The 21,229-nt window shown below is 44.5% G+C and overlaps 1 protein-coding gene across 1 annotated transcript; it reads right to left on the reverse strand.

Annotated features, from left to right (window-relative positions):
* Window positions 1–9,061: 9,061 nt before the first annotated feature.
* Window positions 9,062–20,955, reverse strand: MRPS10 (mitochondrial ribosomal protein S10). Its single transcript, XM_008158903.3, has 7 exons — window positions 20,883–20,955; window positions 18,050–18,114; window positions 17,889–17,961; window positions 13,712–13,848; window positions 12,599–12,707; window positions 10,883–10,972; window positions 9,062–9,392 (listed from the first exon to the last, which is right to left on the reverse strand). Exons 1-7 carry the CDS (start codon window positions 20,928–20,930, stop codon window positions 9,309–9,311), a joined length of 606 nt encoding a protein of 201 aa, XP_008157125.2. The 5' UTR covers window positions 20,931–20,955; the 3' UTR covers window positions 9,062–9,308.
* Between the last annotated feature and the right edge of the window lie 274 nt (window positions 20,956–21,229).

Here is a 21,229-nt window from a genome sequence, read left to right on the forward strand (position 1 = left end):
GGGGACAGAGGGGACTCTGAGGTCCACAGGGGAAGCAGGCCAACTCCTTGCCCATAAAATCAAACCCACTGGCGACTTGGGGCTCAGCTCTTCCACGCGGTCTAGTGAGAAGCAGCGGCACCTGCAACTTGAAGGGCTCTCGGTGAGCAGCTGTGCCCGAAGCTAACTCAGTCCCCGCACAACACAGATGGCCCCTTGAGGCTTGGAAGTTCCCCATTTTCCAGCTTAAAGTACAGATGCTTCCCTCCCACACCCTTCACCCACGACCTAGAGGCTTTGCTGCTTTCTCTCCACGTGAGAAGGACCTGGGAGCGCAGCTTAAGATAGCTCTGAAGTCTCTTACTTTTATACTAAAGGCGTATGCAAATTTGTTTTTGAATCAATTACATATTCATGCTTATTTTATTTTATTAAAATATATATTTTTTGATTTTTTTTTACAGAGAGGAAAGGAGAGGGATAGAGAGTTTGAAACATCGATGAGAGAGAAACTTCGATCCCTTCTGGGGATGTGCCTGCAACCAAAGTACAACCGGAATCGAACCTGGGACCCTTCAGTCTGCAGGCTGACGCTCTATCCACTGAGCAAAACCGGTTAGGGCATTCATGCTTATTTTAATGCAATATAAAAATGATACCTCCAAAAAAAATCAGAAAACCTGCAGCACTGATTTTTCTAGCTCTTAGGTGGAGTCATTCCAGTGACTGTCCGTCTTCGGGGCAGCACCGCCTGCCTCCCATTGGGTGCTCACGCCTGAAGTGTCGGTACAGAGGCTCTCTGCCTCCATGCGTCCCTAACCTCTCCGTTGTTCTAACTTCCTCCCCATTCCTGAAGTAGGAACTCTACTTCCTGTCACCTGCCAAGTGCTGGTGGGTTTCCCCCCGACAGCCCCCACCCCTCAGGGTCTGGAGAATAAGGCCAGTCTCCTCCTTCCTCTTAACCATGGCTTCCACCCTTTCTTTTTTCTCCTCAAAATGCCAGTCCCTTCGAAGCCATGTCCGACTCTACCCCTCCATGTACTCATCCTTGCTGCCATTATTCACTAGTGACTTCACGTGTGTCTCAAAGCATCCGCGCAGGGACAGCCTGAGGTGGAGAGCTGACCCATCCCACGCTCTGGCCTCAAAGGTCCGTATCTCCTTAGTTCCAAGAAGCTCTCCTTCCATCCCACACTGGCCTCCCATCGCTGTGGTCCCGGCCCGCAGCTGCAGCATCTGGGGGCTTGTTAGACATGCAAATTCTCAGACCCCACCTCGCCTACTGAATCAGGAACTCAGGGTGCCCAGCCATCTGTTTTCGTGAGCCCTCCAGGTCCTTCCGATGCGCGGTTTAGGAGCCGCTCCTGGCCTTGCTATCAGGCACTTCTGTCCCCGCTCCGAGACGTTCGGAAGCATCGCCTCTCCTTCCAGCTCACGTATCCTAACACCCGCGCCCCAACAAGACACCAGCCATATTGAGACTTGCAACCTGTTGATCTTGTATTTTTTAAAACATCTGTCACCTCGCTTACAGCGTATCCCACTTTCCTCCTATCCTTATCCACGGCCTGACACACCTGATGTTTCCTTGCCACGAGCCTGACCTTTGCACCCCTCTCTCCCTCCAACTGCTCACTTGGCAAAACCTGACCCTGGCTACAGCTAACCACCAACTGTGCTAACACCTCACCTGCCCCAGGAGCTGAACACAGAAACAATCATAAAATCACGCTGGCTGCACTCACGTCAAATAACTGCTCACCCCTCCCTGCCGGCTTCACCTCCCCGCCCTGAGATGACCATCCCACAACACTTCCCACCCTCAAACCTTCCACTCACTCCCACGTTCAGCGGATGACCTGTCACGCTTCGTTTCAGAGAATTAGACACATCAGACAACCACCTCACCTTCCCACCGGACACACTCTCTGCCTCCGAACCACGCGCTCTGCCTCCTCCTGGTCAGCGGAAGCAGCGTCCCTTCCCCACCTCCCGCCTGCCAGGTCCTCCAGGGCTCAGCTCTCCGCACTCCTCCCCATGTAATTCCTTTCTCTTCGGCATCCTGTTTTTCCTTCTCTAATGGAGCATTCCCACCTGGAGACATGCTTTAGGATCACCATTAATAAAACAAAGTCAAACAACAAAAATCCGGCCCTGATGCCACATTTAGGGTCCCACACTTTACCTTCATGGGTCATAAGATAAATATGAAATAAATAAATATTTTGTAAATATTTAAAATATTTTATCACTCGTTGGTATGAAGATGAATATAATCCAGTCCAGTCCAGACTATATTAAATTCATCCTTCTGATTTTGAAAGAAATTAAAGTACTTAAAAAGTAATTTAAAATATTGTGGTCCCTAGGCACTCTGGATCCCTGGATCTATTGGCCCTGCCCACAATCCCCTCCATCCACTGTCCTAATTTTGGCTTCTCTTACAACAAAACCCTTTGTGGCAGATCTATTTTCCAAAAATGGCACAGCAGTAGATCTGGTGTCACGTGTTCCTCCCACCAAGGGGGCAGTCTACTTCTCCTTCCCTTCAACCCGATGGCACTCTGTGGCTACCTCAGAGCGATACCATGTGACTTCCAAGGCTAGGTCATCAAAGGTGATAGCATCTCTGCCTGGCTCTCTCAGGACTTGCGCTCAGAACCCAGACGCCATGTTGTCAGGAAGCTCAGACACATTCAGGGATTCCGGCTGACAGCCATGCTCAACCATCAGACTTGTGGGTGAGTGAATGACTCCAGGCCTCGCCTTCCAGACATCCCAGCTGATACCAAATGGAGCAGACAATGTCCCCGCAGAGCCCTGACCAAATTGCAGATTTGTGTGCAAAGTAAATGTTGTCTTTGCTTTAAGCTACTAAATCTTGGGTATTTTTCTAGGGTAGCAATAAATAACTGACCATTCTCAAACCTGTTTTGTGTCCTCATCTTTCTTATGCCCTCAACTTACTCCAATTAGATGCTCATCCCCATCACTCCATGAACAAGGCTTATACAGTGGTCACCAATGACCTGCTTTTGTTACTCAACTTGCCAGCAGATTCATCATGGTTCACCAAGTGTATTCTTCCTCCAAATACTCCAGGTTTCAAGGACCCACACTTGTCTGGTTTCACTCTAACCTCACTGATGGCTCATCGCCTCCATTTTACCAAATCTCTACGTGCTTGGGGCTTCCCAGACTTGTTCTTGGTACCCTTCTCATCTACCCACATTCTCCCTAGATGAACTCATTCACCCCCAACATTACAAACCAGTTGTAGGCTGATAGCTTCCACATTTACATATTCAGCCTGGACTCTCTCCAGAACTCAGATTCATGAACTCAGCTGCCTACTAGACATCTATCCCCAGACGGCAAACTTAGCAAGGCCAAGGCCAAAGCCAAACTACTGGTTTTCTTTCCAAATCCCTTCTCAACTGCAGTAATGGCATCACCATTTACCCAGTTGCTTAGGCCAAAACCTAGATGTCATTCTTGACATCTTAGGTCTCATTTTGATCTGTTAGTAGGTTATTCCATCAGCTCCACCTCCAAACTATATTCTGAATCAATCACTTCTCATCACCTCCATTACCACAACTCCAGTCCAGGCCACATCCTCTCACCTGGGCCACTGCAGAAGGTCCTAACCAGTCTTCCTGCCCCCTCTTGATAACCCCCTCCTCACAGTCCATACCCAGCAGCCAGAGTAGTGTGTTCCAAGGCATAAATCAGTTCCTATCACTCGCCCGCTCCAAACCCTCCAATGGCTGCCCATTTGCACTCAGAATAAAAACCATACTGCTCCCCACAGCCGTGATGCATCACAGCATCTGCCCCTGCCTGCTGTTGTCATGTTCCTCTGTCCTTGTCTGCAGACACACCAAGTCACTGGGTCCTAACACTGCCTGGTCCTGCTGCTTGGACTGCTCTCCCCTCAGGCCTTCACATGGTGGCCTCCTTGACCTTCCCCCCTCCTCAAGGAATTCTGACATTATCCTACTTCATTTTCTTCGTGTTTAACTGCAGTTGAAACTATCTTTTTTTTTTCCTTCTTTATTATGTCTTCCCCATAGTGTCTAAGATGCTTGAGGACGGGGACTTCACCCCAGACACCACGGAATTCCCAATGCCTAGGACAGTGCTTGGCACATACAAAGAACTCCAACACCTGTTGAGTAACCGAGCAAAGTGCATGACACACAGTTAGTGCTGAATTAATGGGAGCTATTAGTCCTTCATTTTGCAAGACAACTCCTCTAGACTCCTTTGAGTGCCTGGGTTAGCAGATTTTTATTGATGTGAAAGATAATGGGCCTTTAGAACTAGAAGAAGCCTTGAAGATCTAGCTCAGGGATTTCAACCTTTCTCCCCTCTCATCACACCCGAAGACATATGCCCATCATTGGCTCAACTGGCTCGGTGTGAAGATGGTGTCACCCCCGACCATCTCTTTGAATTTATGGATATTTAAGCAAAATTGAGGAGTGATTACAGGACAGTGTGTTCACATTAAGAAATTGTATGAATGAAATATAACTTGATTTAGCCTCTGGCTAAAGAATCTAAAATTCAAATGGCTTTTCATGTGGGTCAGTTGACCATGACCTGCCCCATTAATATGCTGAGCTGCTGAAGTATAAATATATCATTTCAAAGAAGATTAGGACTCCACAGAGAGAAATGACGGCTTAAATCGAGTAATAATAGTGAGGGTTTAAGGAGGGCAGGGTTAGGAACTGAGCGGGGATTTGCAGAGAACCCGGGGGTTCACAGACAGTCAGCCATAAGCTTGGCTCCAGGTATAAGAAATGCTTGAGCCATAGCCTAGCCTGCTGAGCCCTCGCTGGGCCTGGCCCCAGCCTGCTGGAAATAACCTCCATGCTGGTTCTTGTGACCCAGTGGTTCCCTCCTTCATCAGCCTAAACGCATGTGCTGCCCCTCACACCCTGTGGACCTGGACACCACAGGGACCAGGAATCGCACTGTGTATTATACTTTTTAGCTTTATTCAGGTCACATTTACATCTTTTATGCCTTAGATTCCCCCCACTCCCAGTTGATCATTTTACTTGTAAAATTTAGGGGAAATCAGTACATTTTGCCAATGTGAAAGGGGAAATAAATCTGGATTTTAGGTTGAATATTCTGAGTACCTCCTACTCTTTAACAATTAGGTTCTGGGGCTGTCCCTGTCACTAATCTGAACTCATACAAATCAGTTTCACCCTTTTTGCCTCAGCGTTATCTGTAAACTGAAAGGATACTGAATGGGGAAGTCAGAACTTGGTGTTCTGTCCTGGAAAATGGGGGGAATAACAGTAACCACTCTGTTGGGTTATGAAGATTAAATGAGAACATCTGCAGGTGACTATGTAAAATGCTTTGCATAACGCATGGCGGTGATTACAATGCACACTACATGCTTTCTCAGCTAAATTAACCCTCACAGCCCTTCCAAGGCAAGAGCTACCCTCCCTGGGACACACCAGGTCCTCTCCAGCTGGTATCTAACCCGTGCAGTGCACAAGCATCTGGGGTGCCATCGGATTTGCACTCCATCTAGTGATAACTATTATTCACCCATGTCTATTATTTACTCGGAAATGTGAGGCATTCTATAAGTTACCTAATTAAATACTCCTACCTTAATGAGGAGGCATGATTTTCTACATTTTACTAACGAGTAAATTGAGGCTCTGACAGGATTAACTATCTCGCCCAAGTTTATTGCAGTTAGTGGGTTTTAACCCTTATCTGACGCAGACCTGTCTGACTCCAAGGTCCATGTCTTCTCTACTCTGCTACTCATTAGTGTTGCAGTAAAACTAAATGTAGGGAAGGAGGAATGGCAGCTGACAAATAGAAATGTTAAGAAATCAGACTCCCTCTTTTTCTTTTTTTAAATATATTTTTATTGACTTCAGAGAGGAAGGGAGAGAGAGATAGAAACATCAATGATGAGAGAGAACCATTGATTGGCCGCCTCCTGGATGCCCCCACTGGGGACCGAGCCCACAACCCGGGCATGTGCCCTTAACCAGAATCGAACCTGGGACCTTTCAGTCTGCGGGCCAACGCTCTATCCACTGAGCCAAACCAGCCAGGGCTAGACTCCTTCTTTAAAACAATTGCTTTATATATTTACTGTGGTCTGTATAAGGAACATATAAGTAATTCTTTGACAGTATTGAAACTAGGCACCAAACAATCTAATTCGTAGAGTTCTATCAATAATTTCAAACAGACCATAATATTATTTTGTTTAATATGAAAAGGAAATGTATTTCAGATTAGAGGAAGCAACAATGAACTCTGGGCTACCTCTCAATAATGTCACTTCCTACCTCTCAATAATTTCACTTCATACCTGCCTTCTGGTTCATTCTACCATCAGGTCCCATTTTCTCTCACCACCATCCCCACTATGGACAGAAAGTGAGACTTGGGCATTAATTCTAAGTTTTAGAATATGCATTTTACGTGAGAGACCCAACTAAAACAACAACAACCCTTTCTCAGCCTACCAGGATAAAGAAATTACCTTGTTTATATCAAGATGTAGGTCTCAAATACTTTTGTCACAGAAGTATCACTACGTTTTGCCGCGTGTATAGTTTATTTGCATATTTATCTTAAAACAAGATTTTAATATGTAATTTGAAGTGCCAACCTGAGTAATCTGGTTTACGGGTTAATTGAAAATGAAAACAGTCAGACTCGGATGCACCCCTTTAGCTCACAGTGAGTCACTGGAGCTGAGTGTGCATAAATCATCCTACCATACTACAGTGATTAATATTATCTAAAAACACATACAAAAAAGCTATATTTATTTTTAAAGAATTATTTAAAGTTCAAATGGGTCACAAATTGCTGCTTTGCTAGATATAATTACCATTCTATTGCTCTTGTTTTATTGACTAGTTCTTAATCCTGAGGCTTATACCTGCTTATACCTGAGATAAGCATGCTTTAGGCATTTGTGAATGACAGAGTCAACAACTGAGCTCCAAGGGAAGGAGGTCAGGGGCCACAAGGCTGTAATTCTTTTCATGTTAATGACAGTAATGTAAGTCTGACACATAAGCAGTATGCATTCAAAACACCGACACCTGATAGCAGGTAAGGAAGAGAGAACGGGAATTCCAGTGCAAGGGGAAAAACCGAGAAGACATAACTACTCCAAAGATGTGAAGAAAACTACAAAGACGAAGCCCTGGTTCTGCTATAAAAAGGAAACGAATCACTCCCTTGGGGTTGATCCAGCAACAGTTTCAGCCCGTCGTAGTCCTGCTTCTTTCAGGGCTTTAAGCACTATTTAATTTCATGGAAAAGTAGACATCTCCAGACAAAAGACTGCCATTTACCAACAGAGAGAGGCCTTCTTATTTTTTTTTTTTTTTTTTTTTTTTTTAATTTCTTTATTGATTAAGGTGTCACATATTTGTCCTCATCCCCCCATTCCCATCCCACCCCTCTCCCCACGCATGCCCCAATCCCCTGTTGAACTTAACCGTTGGATAGGCTTATATGCATGCATACAGGTCCTTTGGTTGAACTCTCCCCCTCCCCCCACCCTCCCCCTACCCTCCCCTATCCTCCCTCTGAGGCCCGATAGTCCGATCGATGCCTCCTTGCTTCTGGTTCTGTTCTTGTTCCTCAGTCTATGTTGTTCCTCATTTCCTCTAGATGAACGAGATCAAATGTCACTAGATATATACTAATAAGAACTGAATGTGCGACGAGCAATAATATTTATGCTGACAGGCAAATGAATCAATCTGTAGCGAGCTTCCCCCTGGACCAACAGTTCTTTTGAGACCCAATTTCGATGTCCAGTAGTTCCTTATGTGTACATGTCAGCACTGACCCCTCAGCTCTGGATGGTGGACAAATGGTGGTATTGGAGGTCTGACTCCCTCTGGTTTGGTCTCGGCCGATCCCAGGGGGACGGCGTCACCTGGACTAAGGGGCACGTGGCCTCACCCATACCCAAGGGGCGCGTGGTCTCACCCGGGCCTGGGACCCAGCCTCACCCGGATGGATCCAGGGGCGCACGGCCTCACCCGGACCCAGGATCTGGCTTCACCCGTACCCAAGGACGCTTGGCCTCTCCCAGACCCAGGGGCACGTGGCCTCACCCGGGCTTAGTTGCACAAGGCCTCACCTGGATCCAGGGACACATGGTCTCTCCCGGACCCAGGGACGCTTGGCCTCTCCCAGACCCAGGGCCACTTGGACTCACCCGGGCCTAGGTGCACGAGGCCTCATCCGGATCCAGGGACGCATGGTCTCACCTGGACCCAGGGACGCTTGGCCTCTCCCAGACCCAGGGGCACGTGGCCTCACCCGGGCCTGGGTTCACGAGGCCTCACTCGGATCTAGGGACACATGGTCTCACCCGGACCCAGGGATGCTTGGGAGAGAGGCCTTCTTATCAGCGAGGAACTTAATGAGGAAAATAGTTTGTGCCTTGCACAATTTTCAAAAGCCGTTATTTCTATTCAATTTTTGGTAAGTTAACAAAATAAGAGCCTGTTGAATGAATGAATCACAGGATGGGAGAAACGATACAGTGGTAATATCTTGAGAGCTTAAATTCCATTACAGTGACCCTTTTACTAGTAGGCAGCCCTGCAGGGTCTGGGCCACTAGAAGGTGCAGTGTATGCCTCAAGTGTGCTTGGTCTGCTGCAAAGTATATTCATTTTCAAGAATGGAATGCTTAACCCTTTGCACTCGCTTGCTTTTTTCTCGATTCCTTTATTCTAATGCTAACCATGTCGAGTCACACTCGACATCCGAGTGCAAAAGGTTAAATGAGGTCAAATTTGTAGGTCATCACCCCCGAACAAACAACTCTATGCTGGCCTGTTTTAGAGTATCAAAAACTTCAATTGCTCAGTGTTAAATTAATCAAATTAACCAAAGGTTCCTTCTAGGAATTTCAAAAGAAAAAAATGTACGTGAGCAATATTTCAAATATTCACTTTCAGATGAATGATATGATGTAAATTAAAATTAGTAGAAACTAATAATTGAATAATAGCAGAATAAAATATAAATAGACTCTTTTGGTGCATAGTGGTCAAAATGGTTTACTCACATTTGGTAAAATCAGAACTGAAATGATGACATGTATAAAAGGACAGATAAAGTGGCTCTTTCACTATAGTCCATTGAATCCTTAATGCTCCATCCCCTGCTGCCCATGATCAGGACATGTGGACTCAATAGAGAACCGTCTCAACTGGCAGCACTCTCCACTTCAGCCCACGTGGCTGGCCCTCCCTCATTCAGAAGCCCACACAACTAGTCTCTGAGACTTTATGACTTGCTTTCTTCTTTTTCCTCTGGTATCTTTTCCCAGATTGGCTCCTTGATGTGTTCTGGTAACCGTTCTAATTTTGTCTAAAAAAAGAAAAATAGAACTATAATATAATGTGGACTTAACTGAACTCTTTGGCCACAAAATAGATTAGTTTTGTTCCCTTAAATCCTCTTGGCTTCTTTTACCTCCCAGCCCTACTTGCTCCTCCCCACCCCCCGCAATACCCCTCTCATCTTTTTGTAGGCTGTGAAAACAGAGAGAAGAAAACTTGATGGCATATAAACTCTGATACATATAATCTAGTTGATCCTCAGTGATCTCTAGGGACTGCCACCCCATGTCTGGACAACTCCTGGGAGGGAGGGAGTCTTTGGAGGCGGCTGGGGATGATGTGGCTACAGTGTAGGATTATTTGGTTGAACTGCACAGGGAGGTGGAGACCCCAACCACCTTGGCAATCCTGCCTCCAGGTCTGCCACAGGCCCTCCCCTCTACTCAGTGGGCCAGTACCAGGCTGCAATCCTATATAATAAAAGGGTAATATGCAAATTGACCAAATGGTGGAATGACTGGTTGCTATAATGCGCACTGACCACCAGGGGCAGACCCTCAATGCAGGAGCTGCCTCCCGGTGGTCAGTGTGCTCCCACAGGAGGAGCATCGCTCAGCCAGCCACAAGTTGGGCTGACAGCTGGCAAGCGCAGCGGTGGTGGCAGGAGCCTCTCCTGCCTTTGCACGAAGGATGTCTGACTGATGGCTTAGGCCCGCTCCTCGGGGATATCAGTCAGACATCCCCTAAGGCAGGGGTCCTCAAACTTTTTAAACAGGGGGCCAGTTCACTGTCCCTCAGACCGTTGGAGGGCAGTACTATAGTTTAAAAAAAACTATGAACAAATTCCTATGCACACTGCACATATCTTATTTTGAAGTAAAAAAACAAAACGGCAAAAACACCCGCATGTGGCCAGCGGGCCGTAGTTTGAGGATGCCTGCCCTAAGGGCTCCCAGACTGCAAAAGCACACAGGCCAGGCTGAGGGACACCCCCCATGCCAGTGCACAAATGTCATGCACCGGTCCTCTAGTGTATTAAAGCAATACAGATTGTTGGGGAATGTCATCAAAAAGGCATGACTGCCTGTTTGACCTGTGAGCTGAACCCGGGCAATCAAAGGCTCCTTGCCTCCTCCCCTGTGTTTTAGAATGTGCGTTCTGCTGCTTTCCCTGCTCCCAGAACCTGCTCCAAGGATACAGGTTTGAGATAGAAATGTGGTATTGAGACTATCTGGACTGGGTACATGACTGACCCAGTTAAGGTCTCCTGGGTACGTGAATGACCTAAGGTGGGCCTCTATAACTTTTAAGATTTGGCAGGTGTGTTCAGAAAGCACACAGTCTAAGTTCTCTTGCTTATTAAACCTGCCACCTACCATTTGGAGTGGTCTGCCTCTCTGCGGTCTCTCCTTGCCCTCCGCATCCAGGGGTGGTTTCAGATTACACCTGGGAAGCTCCCGGGAAGATTGTGACCCAACACACACTACCCCCCAAAAGAGGTAGAAATTAAAGTAATACCTTTGTAACTTCCATGGCAACTCCTTCAGGTAAGTTTCGCTGAATGTATTCCAAGTAGACGTCTGCTGTACTTCCAGTTAGATGTTTTAGCTGAAATTTCAAACATGACATTGGTTCATACTCTGCTGTTAGAGTAGAAATTTTAAAGTGTTATTGGTAAAGTGGTAGGACCTTTTCTTCCTCTAGGGACTCTTACACAGAACCCCAATTTTAAAAACCCTGTAGATCCTCTGGTGGAACTGAATGGGGAGAGCACGGCCCTGAAGCACCCTCCTCCCAGATGTCCATGGAACCCAGCTGGCAAGCACGGTACCGCAGAGTTTCACAAGACTAGTTCAGACAAAACACAACAGGAAACAAAGACTAGATTATAAGAGTCAGTATGAGATTTTCTGCATGCCCCATGCTGGATTGTTTCTGTTGGACATGGGTGCATACAATTTTGGTGTTTTTTTTTCCATTTAAGGGTGGAACTACATCTTAATATTTGTATCCTCAATGTCTAGTACAGCGCTTCCAATGGAAAAGATGCACAAACAGTTGTTTTAATAACATTTATAAATCACTTACTATGTGACGAAGTATTTACAGTGTTTCAGATAAATACTCATTTAATCCTCACACTGACCTAGGAGATGGGTACCATTATTATTCCCATTTTGTAGGTCAAAGAATTGAGGCCCAAGGCATACAGCTAGTAAGTGCCAGGACTAGGACCTGGATATCTGACTCCAGAATCCATGCACTTCTTAGCCACAAGACTATGTCAACCCTAGTGGATGCAGAAATGAATAAGGTGAATGAAAAATCGTAATGCTGCCCATCACAGACATGGGAAATCCAGGAAGCATGTGGAAAGAATTATTAGAACTGTGTGAAAATTTAACTAGAATTTTTGAAAAGCAAGCAAAATTATTCCAATGCTATCTTATTGTATAAAAATTAGTCAGCTGTCCTAGCTGGTTTGGCTAAGTGGATAGAGAGAGCGTCAGCCTGTGGGGACTGAAGGGTCCCGGGTTTGATTCTGGTCAAGGACACATGCCCGGGTTGCGGGCTCGATCCCTGGTGGGGGGCATGCAGGAGGTGGGTGGCTGATAAATGATTCTCTCTCATCATTTATGTTTCTATCTCTCTCTTCTTCTCCCTTCCTCTCTGAAATCAATAAAAATATATTTTAAAAAATAATTAGTCAGCTCCCTAGCCGGTTTGGTTCAGTGCTCAGAGTGTTGGCCCATGGACTGAAGGGTCACGAGTTCGATTCCAGTCAAAGTCATGTACTTCCTTTGCAGGCCAATCCATTGCAGGCCTGCATGAGGCAACCAATCGATGTTTCTCTCTGTCTCTCTGCCTCCTTTCCCCTCTCTCTAAAAATCAATGGAAAGAATATCCTCAGGTGAGGATTAACAAACAAAAAGTAATGCTTGTATGGTTTGATTTGTTGCTCTGAGAAATACAAATTGTTCTAGGGGTAATCAAATTTTTAAAAAATTAGCATCATCTGCATTATTGAGCTGAAGTAGAACTATTCTAAATGATGGCTTTATTTGAGTTTGATTTTCCTGTCTGTTGCTCGCATAAACACAAGAGGTCCTTTTACCTTCTCTGCAACCATTAGCATAAGCTGACTAAAAGGAAGTCAGCCAATGTGAAAGGAAAGTTATGCTAATATGAAATGTGGGCATTTCAAAAATACCTGAATATCTGAAATAAACTCACCTCTAAGCATCTGTAAAGTGTTCTCATTTCATACTGAACTCTGTGCTTCTTGAAAATATGCACTGATTTGAGAAGAGTAAATCGCTCTATTTTTCTTGGAGGTTCATGTCTGAAAATTAATGGGCAAAACAACATGCTCAAGCTAAGTGATGATAAAACCTTAGTCAGTGATATCAAAGCACGATCCCACAATTTTGTAGGTTAGGTTCATGCTCAATTACAGGCATTAACTACCATTTACAGACATCTACTTGTCAGTTCTGTCATCTATGCTTAACAACCGATGTCATAAAGCTCAGGCCAAAATAAACACCTTGGACAGCAACACAAACATTTTTTTCCACAGCCCCAAAATTGAGCCTTGGCATGCAAGCACACGCACCCTCTCACACACACACACCCAGCTTTTACAGCCTTGGACCAAATATATGAACTGTGAAAAGTAACACCAGTGTGACGCACACAGTTGTAATGTCTGCTGTGCTATTTTAGGAAAATTTACAGATGATCCATAATCATAAAACTATAGTCTGTTATGGAAAACGTGGATTCATTGTGTTTTGTAAAGAGGCGGGCTGGCAAAGCCACAAATGGGCCTTGTTCTACATCAGGAGCAGGTGACAAGACAAAGGAGGTAGTTACACTTGACCCTGCAGTGACTTCAGGGCCACATAACGCTTACCTTGCTCAGACATGAAATTACTGAGTGACTGGTGTTTCTCAGGGCAGTTTTGAGACAATGAATATATTAGCCAAAGATCATAAAATCAAAGGGTCTATAAAAGGATTGCTTGCCCACCTAACTGCCTCTCTGCCCCATGGAGATCCCAGACATAAGGATCTGTTGCTCTGAGAAATACAAATTGGATCTCCTGTCTATGAAATCGGTAGAGAAAAGATTTCCTTCATTTTCCTGGTTCACTCATTCTAGTATTTAAACATTCTAGAAGACGGGAGGGATGATCCTGCTTAGGATAACAGGACAAAGCTACACCCTACCTATCTTGAGTTCTATCCCATTTTAAGAGCTCAGACTTGGCTGGAATCAGCACCATTTTCTGGCTGACCATGTTACAACAACTGACAGGTCAGATTAGGAAAGATTATACTTACACTTCAATAGAGATACCAAGTTCTTTAGCAGCAAGCACGGCAAAATATTCATAACTGTCCAACACAGCCTTATCATGGCCTTTTACTAAAACAGACAGGCGCTTATACAATGTGTCTGGTTCATCAGAAATAGTTATCTACAATTTTGAAATAAAAAAGAAAAGTTTCATTTGTGGTTCCTCTAATATTTACAACTAAAATATTTAACATATTATCCTCACTCAATTGAGCAACTTCAGAGTTTAGTAATAAATGGGGAGAAAAATGCTATGTAACATTTTAACACTATAAGCTTAAGTATCTAATTACTATCACATTCAGATCTGCACAATGACCCTTAGAATCTGTTAAAATGCAGTTTGAATCAAAGGGACTTTCAAGGCAACAAAATCACTAATGGAACCTTCTCACTTAAGAGTTATTGAGCCCCAAATTCACAATGGGAAAGGATTTTGGGGTCTGTTAACAAAAGTAGCCTGGTCAGAAGACCTGGATTGAGAATTAAACTGCTACTTCCAGCTAAATGGCAATGGGCAAGTCACATAATCTCACTGCACTTTAGTTTTCTCATATATAAAACAGCATACTGATGCTACAGCTCACAGCATTTCATTAGAGAACCAGAGGCCTGGTGCACGAGATTCGTGCACTCAGGGGGGTCCCTCAGCCCGGCCTGTGCCCTCTTGCAGTCCAGGAGCCCTCGGGGAATGTCCTTAGCGCTGCTGTGGAGGCAGGAGAGGCTCGCTACCACCACCGCACCTGCACTTGCCAGCTATGAGCCGGGCTTCTGGCTGAGCGGCGCTCCCCTTGTGGGAGTGCACTGACCACCAGGGGGCAGCTCCTGCGTTGAGTGTCTTCCCCTTGGTGGTCAGTGCATGTCATAGCGACCGGTTGTTCCACCGTTTGGTCAATTTGCATACTAGCCTTTTATTATATAGGACTAGAGGCCTGGTGCATAAAATTCGTGCACGGGGAGTGTGTGGGGGGGTCCCCTCAGCCCAGCCTGCACCCTCTCCAATCCGGGACCCCTTGGGGGATATCCGACTGCCGGTTTAGGCCTGATCCCGGGGATCGGGCCTAAACCGGCAGTCGGACATCCCTCTCAAAATCCTGGACTGCTGGCTCCTAATTGCTCACCTGCCTGCCTGCCTGGTTGCCCCTAACTGTCCCCTGCTGCCGGCCAGGTTGTCCCCAACTCCCCCCTCCCTGCCAACCTGGTTGCTCCTAACTGCCCACCCCACCTGCTGGTCTGGTCATCCCATGCAGCCTGCTTATTCAGTCATTTGGTCATCCCTTACTAAACCCCCTGCGGGCCTGGTCGTAGGCAGCCATCTTGTGAGGGCCTGAGGGTCAATTTGCATATTACCTCTTTATTGCATAGGATATATATGTACCATATATATATATATATATATATATATACACATATATCTTTTATTGATTTTGGAAAGCAAGGGAGAGGGAGAGGGAGGGGGGAGAGAAAGAAAAACATCAATGATGAGAGAATCATGGATTGGCTGTTTGGTCAATTTGCATATTAGCTTTTTATTATATAGGATAAGAAAACAGATTAAAGTGTTTATAAATGATAAAACATCCTATATAATAAAAGCATAATATGCAAATCGACCAAATGTCATACTGACCCATTGGCAGGGGGCGGGGCCAGAGAGCAGGCAGCACCAGGCCAGCCAAGGTGCGGTAGCGGCCAGCTGTGGAGGGGCGATGGGGGAGGCGGGGCTGGCCGCTCACCAGCAGGCAGCGACCCCTGATCAGCCTGCCTGGTCTCCTCCCACAGCGGGAGGCCAAACTGTGGCTAGGTAGGACATCTCCTGAGGGCTCCTGGACTGTGAGAGGGCGCAGGCCAGGCTGAGGGACCCTTCTCCCCCCCAGGTGCATGAATTTTCGTGCATGAGGCCTCTAGTTGTTATATAAAGGTAATTACTATTCATATTCCTTTTTTTTATCCTCACCTGAGGATATGTTTATTGATTTTAGAGAGAGAGAGACAGAGAGACAAACATTGATGTGAGAGAGAAAGATCAATCGGTTGCCTCCTGTACATGCCCCAACTGGGGATCAAAACCTGTAAACTAGGTAATCCCCTGACCTGGAATTGAACCCACAACCTTTTAGTGTAAGGGACAATGCTTCAACAATCTTAGCCACCCTGCAAGGGCCCATTCATATTCTTTATTTTAAAAATGTCTTTTTATTAATTTTAGAGATTAGAGGAAGGGAGAGGACAAGGTCAATAAGAGAAACATTGATCAGCTGCTTCCTGCACACCCCCTACTGGGGACTGAGCCCATGACCCGGGCATGTGCCCTGACTGGGAATAGAACCAGCAACCTCTCCGTGCATGGGACAATGCTCAACCAACTGAGCTACATGGGCCAGGGCCATATTCTTTTTAAAAATTTATTTTTACTGATTTCAGAGAGGAAGGGAGAGGGAGAGAGAAACATCAATGATGAGAATCACTGATCGGCTGCCTCCTGCACACCTCCCACTGGGGATTGAGGTTGCAACCCAGGCATGTGTCCTGATTGGAATCGAACCACAACCTCTGGGTTCATAGGTCAACACTCAACCTCTGAGCCAAACCAGCCGGGGTAGGGCCATATTCTTTATTAGGCTTTATTCATGGTTTTGCCTGCCATAATAGAAAAATTACTCATTTCTAATTAAAATGTTATGATACTGACTGTACACATACTTCTAACTCTTCCGCCCTAATACTTAAAATCTTAGAAATAATGGGTCTGATGTTTCTTTCTTCCAAGAGGTGAATTACCTTCCACTTCATTCATCCATTAAACCAGTAATTTATACACTAATCCAATGATTCAGGGTTAATTTCTTCGCCCCTGAAAGGAGATCTACTTACATAACCAGGAAGCTAGACATTCACTCTCAATTACCCCAAATAGGGTTGTTGGAAGAAGAGAATATACTGATATCCTATGGCAAAAGTTGGGGGACAAGGGAAGGGGGAATATAGCCCTAAGATGTATTCTAATTGGTTCCTATAGATTTTTTTTTTAAATTAAGTAATTAATTAGTTAATTTTTTTTAGAGAGAGAGAGAGAGACAGAGAGAGAGAGAGAGAGAGACTGATTTGTTGTTCCACTTATTTATGGATTCATTAGGTGATTCCTGTATGTGGATTGAACCATACATACCTTGGCGTATTGGGATGACACTCTAACCAACTAAGCTATCTGGCCAGGGCTCCCTACAAGGTTTTGAATCTGTTAAAAATACTAAAATTCAGGAGATTTCACATAACAATTTAGATTTCAGTTTAGCTTGGAAAATTTAGATAATCTGGCATCCTGGCAACAAGTGGCTAGAGTAAGTAAGTAGTAGCTGTCTCACTTATCAGGGGCACAGCCGGTCATTGTGACCACCTGTCACCTCTCCTTACAGCCTGGGCCAGGCAGGCAGGAGTTGCAGACCTGAGGTATGTATGTATTGTCATGGAAATATATCCAGTATCTACTAAGTGAAAAAAATGAAACCGAGTACATTATATATAACACAATTCTACTTTGGTGCACACGTGCCTAGATATAATGGTTACGTACAGATTAAGGTCTAAAAAGATTCATACTAAACTGTTACAAAGGGTTATTTGAGGGGTGGAACTGGAAAAAATGGGACTCTATAAGGATTTCAAAAAATTACAAATAACACAAAAACTGGATTGAAGGAATCATAGCTTTTACTAAAATGAAACAAGGCCATACAACTACTTCTGGATTTTACTTGTATTACTGCTCTTTCTCACTGTCAAGGCCCTGGCTCACTGTCTTAAAATGAGAACAAAGACTTGACAGCTACAGGAAACAAATTTTCCTTGAACATATCACGTATCCTGCATCATTAATTATGACAATTCTTCACATTATTCTGAGTTACAAGCAAAAGACTGCTCACTCCCACAGTTATGTGGGGTAAATAATTTATTCTTTTAGAACTTGCCTAGATACCCTGAAAGAGAACATGAGCACCAGGGACATCAGAGAATACTCTACTCAGGCACACTATGCAATTGCCAGTACTCCAGAACAAAAATTTTTAGTCATAAAGCATTTGGGAAACAACCCCAAATGAAATAAGGAAAAGAAATAGCTAATGTAGCTCCCTATGCCAAGATGTAGGGAGTACATACCGCAGGCTTGGTTAAGTCCTTGGGAACATCAACATGTAGGTTTGAAAACTGTACCCACTTCATACTGGAACTGCTGTGTGGAGGGAAAAAAGAGAAACTAAGTAAAATACCACAGGAGCCCATTTCCTTGTTCAGTGAAGCTCATCTAACTACATACTTACAGAAGAAAGGCACCATTTTGGGGTGTACCGCTCTTAGAACTGTTTACAGAAAAATCCCTCGAACCCTTAAAAAAAAAAAAGGGCACATGTTAGAATTAAAGTCAATCGCCAAACCATTCACAGTTTCCACTAAAAAAATCAAAAGATGTTTCAAATAAAGAGCTATCTCATTATTTCCAATGAAGATACTGGGTAACTAAAATGCCAAATTAGATCTTATTTTTAAAAAAACAAGACAATAGTAGCATTGATAATCAAAAGGGACTCTCAAAATACTAGAGAATCTATATATTTTCAAGTTTAGAATAAATTTTTAATACAAGTAATTCTCACATTAAAATAACAGCTATAAATTAAATTTGTGGACATCAAAGAAAAAAATGTGGCTTAATTCCCCCATTATTTTTTACAGATTAAATGTAATTCAATATAATACTTATTTGCCTCAATACTTTTGAACAAAAATGTCTTTATAATTTAAGTTATTAAGAGTTGAAATAAGAATTCTGAAGTACACTTCTTTTGAAGTTTTTATACATCTTTTCCAGCATATGTATTTCTTGGCTTGGCTGGGACAACTAGCTTATAAACAGAAATATACACTGAAACTTACATCCATTTTACACCATTACTGTGCCTCAAAACTCAACAATCCAGCTTTCCCAAGTCCTTTACTGTCAGCTCCCCCTAGTGGATCAAAACTTCTAGTTGTGGGAAACAAGGTACTATATATATTTAATTTGCCATCTGTTTTTCCTTTAAGCTTTCCTGAGATTTAAATACAGATCTTGTAACATAGAAAGCCATACCAGAAACCTACATGATCCTATTAACCAATGTCACCCCAATAAATTTAATTTAAAAAGTGTAACCCAAGAAACTGGAAGCATGCTAGGATCCTTAAAACTACTCTGAAGATGCGAATAACTGTTTAGCACAAGTGAAGTTTAATGATAACAACTGAAGGTCATCTAAATACGTTAAAAAGCCTATTCTTAGTTTATTGTCCTCCTTCCCCTCTTCACCCAAGATGGAAGCAAATTAAGTATTTTATTTAATATAAATAAACTTTATTTAATATTCTCCCTTGGATTAGGGAAAAACAAAAAGAGGAGGAAATCAGGTACAATTCCAGGTAGGAAGAGGTAAGTGCCATTCTTCACACATAATCACATAGACAACTCCCTCCCCACATTTCTGCCAGTGACCCCACTAATTCAGTTCTACACTTGCCACTTCTATTCTCCCAGTATAAATCTCTGCTTTTATTTACTTATTGTTTAAACGTATTGACTTTTAGAGACAGAGAGGATGGGAGGAGAGAGAGTAACATCTCTTTGCTGTCCCACTTATTTTTATTTTTTTTCACATTTAATTTTTTATTTATTTTTTATTTTTCAATTTTTTTTATTAAGGTATTATATGTGTACATATCTTACCATTGCCACCCCCCACCCCACTCCCATATATGCCCTCACCCCCCAGAGTTTTGCATCCGTTGGTTATGCTTATATGCATGCATACAAGTCCTTTGATTGATCTCTTATCTCCCCCACCTCTCCCTAACTTTCCCCCTGTAATTTGACAGACTGTTTGATGCTTTACTGTCTCTGTATCTGGCTGTCCCACTTATTTATGCATCCACTGGTTGGTTCTTGCAGGCGCCCTGAGTGGGACTGAATGAAACCCTGGGACCAGCTCTCACCAACGGAGCTACCCGGCCACGGCGAACACCTCTGCTGCTAAGAGCTGGAGGCTAAGTGCTGTTACAGCCAAAATTAACCTTCAAACGTTCTTAAAGTTTCCTTTTTGAGGAGGTTAAAGGGTGCCTGGGTAAGTGTCGTAGTTCAACATTTCAACCTCTCACACCATCAGTCTTAAGAACAGTGGTTCTCAAAGTGTGCTCTGAGGACCTCTGGGGAGCCTGGCACACCCTCAGGGGGCCTGCAAGACTGAAGCGACACCTTTCCCCTCTCATCCTTTCACCGTGAACTTTTCCTGAGGCTGAGTGATGTGTGGTATGAATGCAGAAGCAGATACGGGACTCCAGCTGTCTTCTATTAAGCCAGACCTTCATGAGATTTGGAAAAACATAAAACACTGCCAGTCGTCTCATTCTCACTAAATGTTTTAGAAAGTTTAATTATTGTCATAAATATGTTAATTAGGTTAACAGGTAATGAGTGTAGTGGTGTTATTTTTAAAGGCAGGCAGAAGCACTTTTAGGATTCTCAGTTTTATTTTCTAATAAGCTAAATATCGATAACTAAGACCCACAAAAACAAGTTGTCTGGAGCGGACCATTTTTAGGGTGTAAAGGGGCGCTGAGGCCCCAAACCCCGAGACCCGCTGCTTAAGCTTCTGCTTCTCCAAAGGACCTCGCAGAGGCTATTTCACCCCCACCTCCGACTTGAGTGACGCGGACCTAAATCTCAGAGCCCCTGGACCGGAGGAGAGCGTCTCAGTTTAGTTTGTGGGGAGAATCTGAGATCTCAGCCCCTAATTTTCTCCAGGCGAGTTTCTTGTCTTCTGAGCCTCGGTTTATTTTGCAAACATAAGGGGGGGGGGAGGGGAGATTGGGATGTATGATGTTCAACATCCTTTCCAGTTCTGTCATTCTTTTCATTCCTGCCTTTGCCCTGACTTCTGTTTTATCCCATGCAAGAATTCGAGATAAAACCAACCCCTTTCTGGCCACCGTCCTGCAAACGAGCCGAGATGCGGAATAAAATCGCGGAAGGCTCCTGGTGGCCAGAACGACGGCTGTCAGACAGACTCAGGGGCAGCTGTCCCTGTGTGCCCGCCTAGTTCCCCCAGCCTGCCCGGTACCTGCCTGCCAGAGACGCCGGCACAAGGCCCCGAGCGCTGCTCGCGCCGCCATCTTGCCGTCGGCGTCCCAGGATCGCTTCCGGGGTCACAGGGCGTCCTCGACCATAGAGTTCCGCAAAAGGAGAGAGTATACCCTCTGTTCCGGCACCGGAAGGACCATAGAGATAGAATTCCATGCTTTTTAAAGGGCGCGACTGGGAATCCAGCCGGCTTCCCTCCCGGTACCCGGTCTTGGTGAGGTTCCGTCAGCCCATTTGTAGGTAGTTACCAAGGTCCTGCAGTGTTTTCCTCTACAAATCGTTTTTTGTCCTGTGTGGTTCTTGTTTTTTAGAGGCAAACATAAACACGCGC

The sequence above is a fragment of the Eptesicus fuscus genome, chromosome 10 (genome assembly GCF_027574615.1).
Source record: "Eptesicus fuscus isolate TK198812 chromosome 10, DD_ASM_mEF_20220401, whole genome shotgun sequence".
Lineage (NCBI taxonomy): Eukaryota > Metazoa > Chordata > Mammalia > Chiroptera > Vespertilionidae > Eptesicus > Eptesicus fuscus.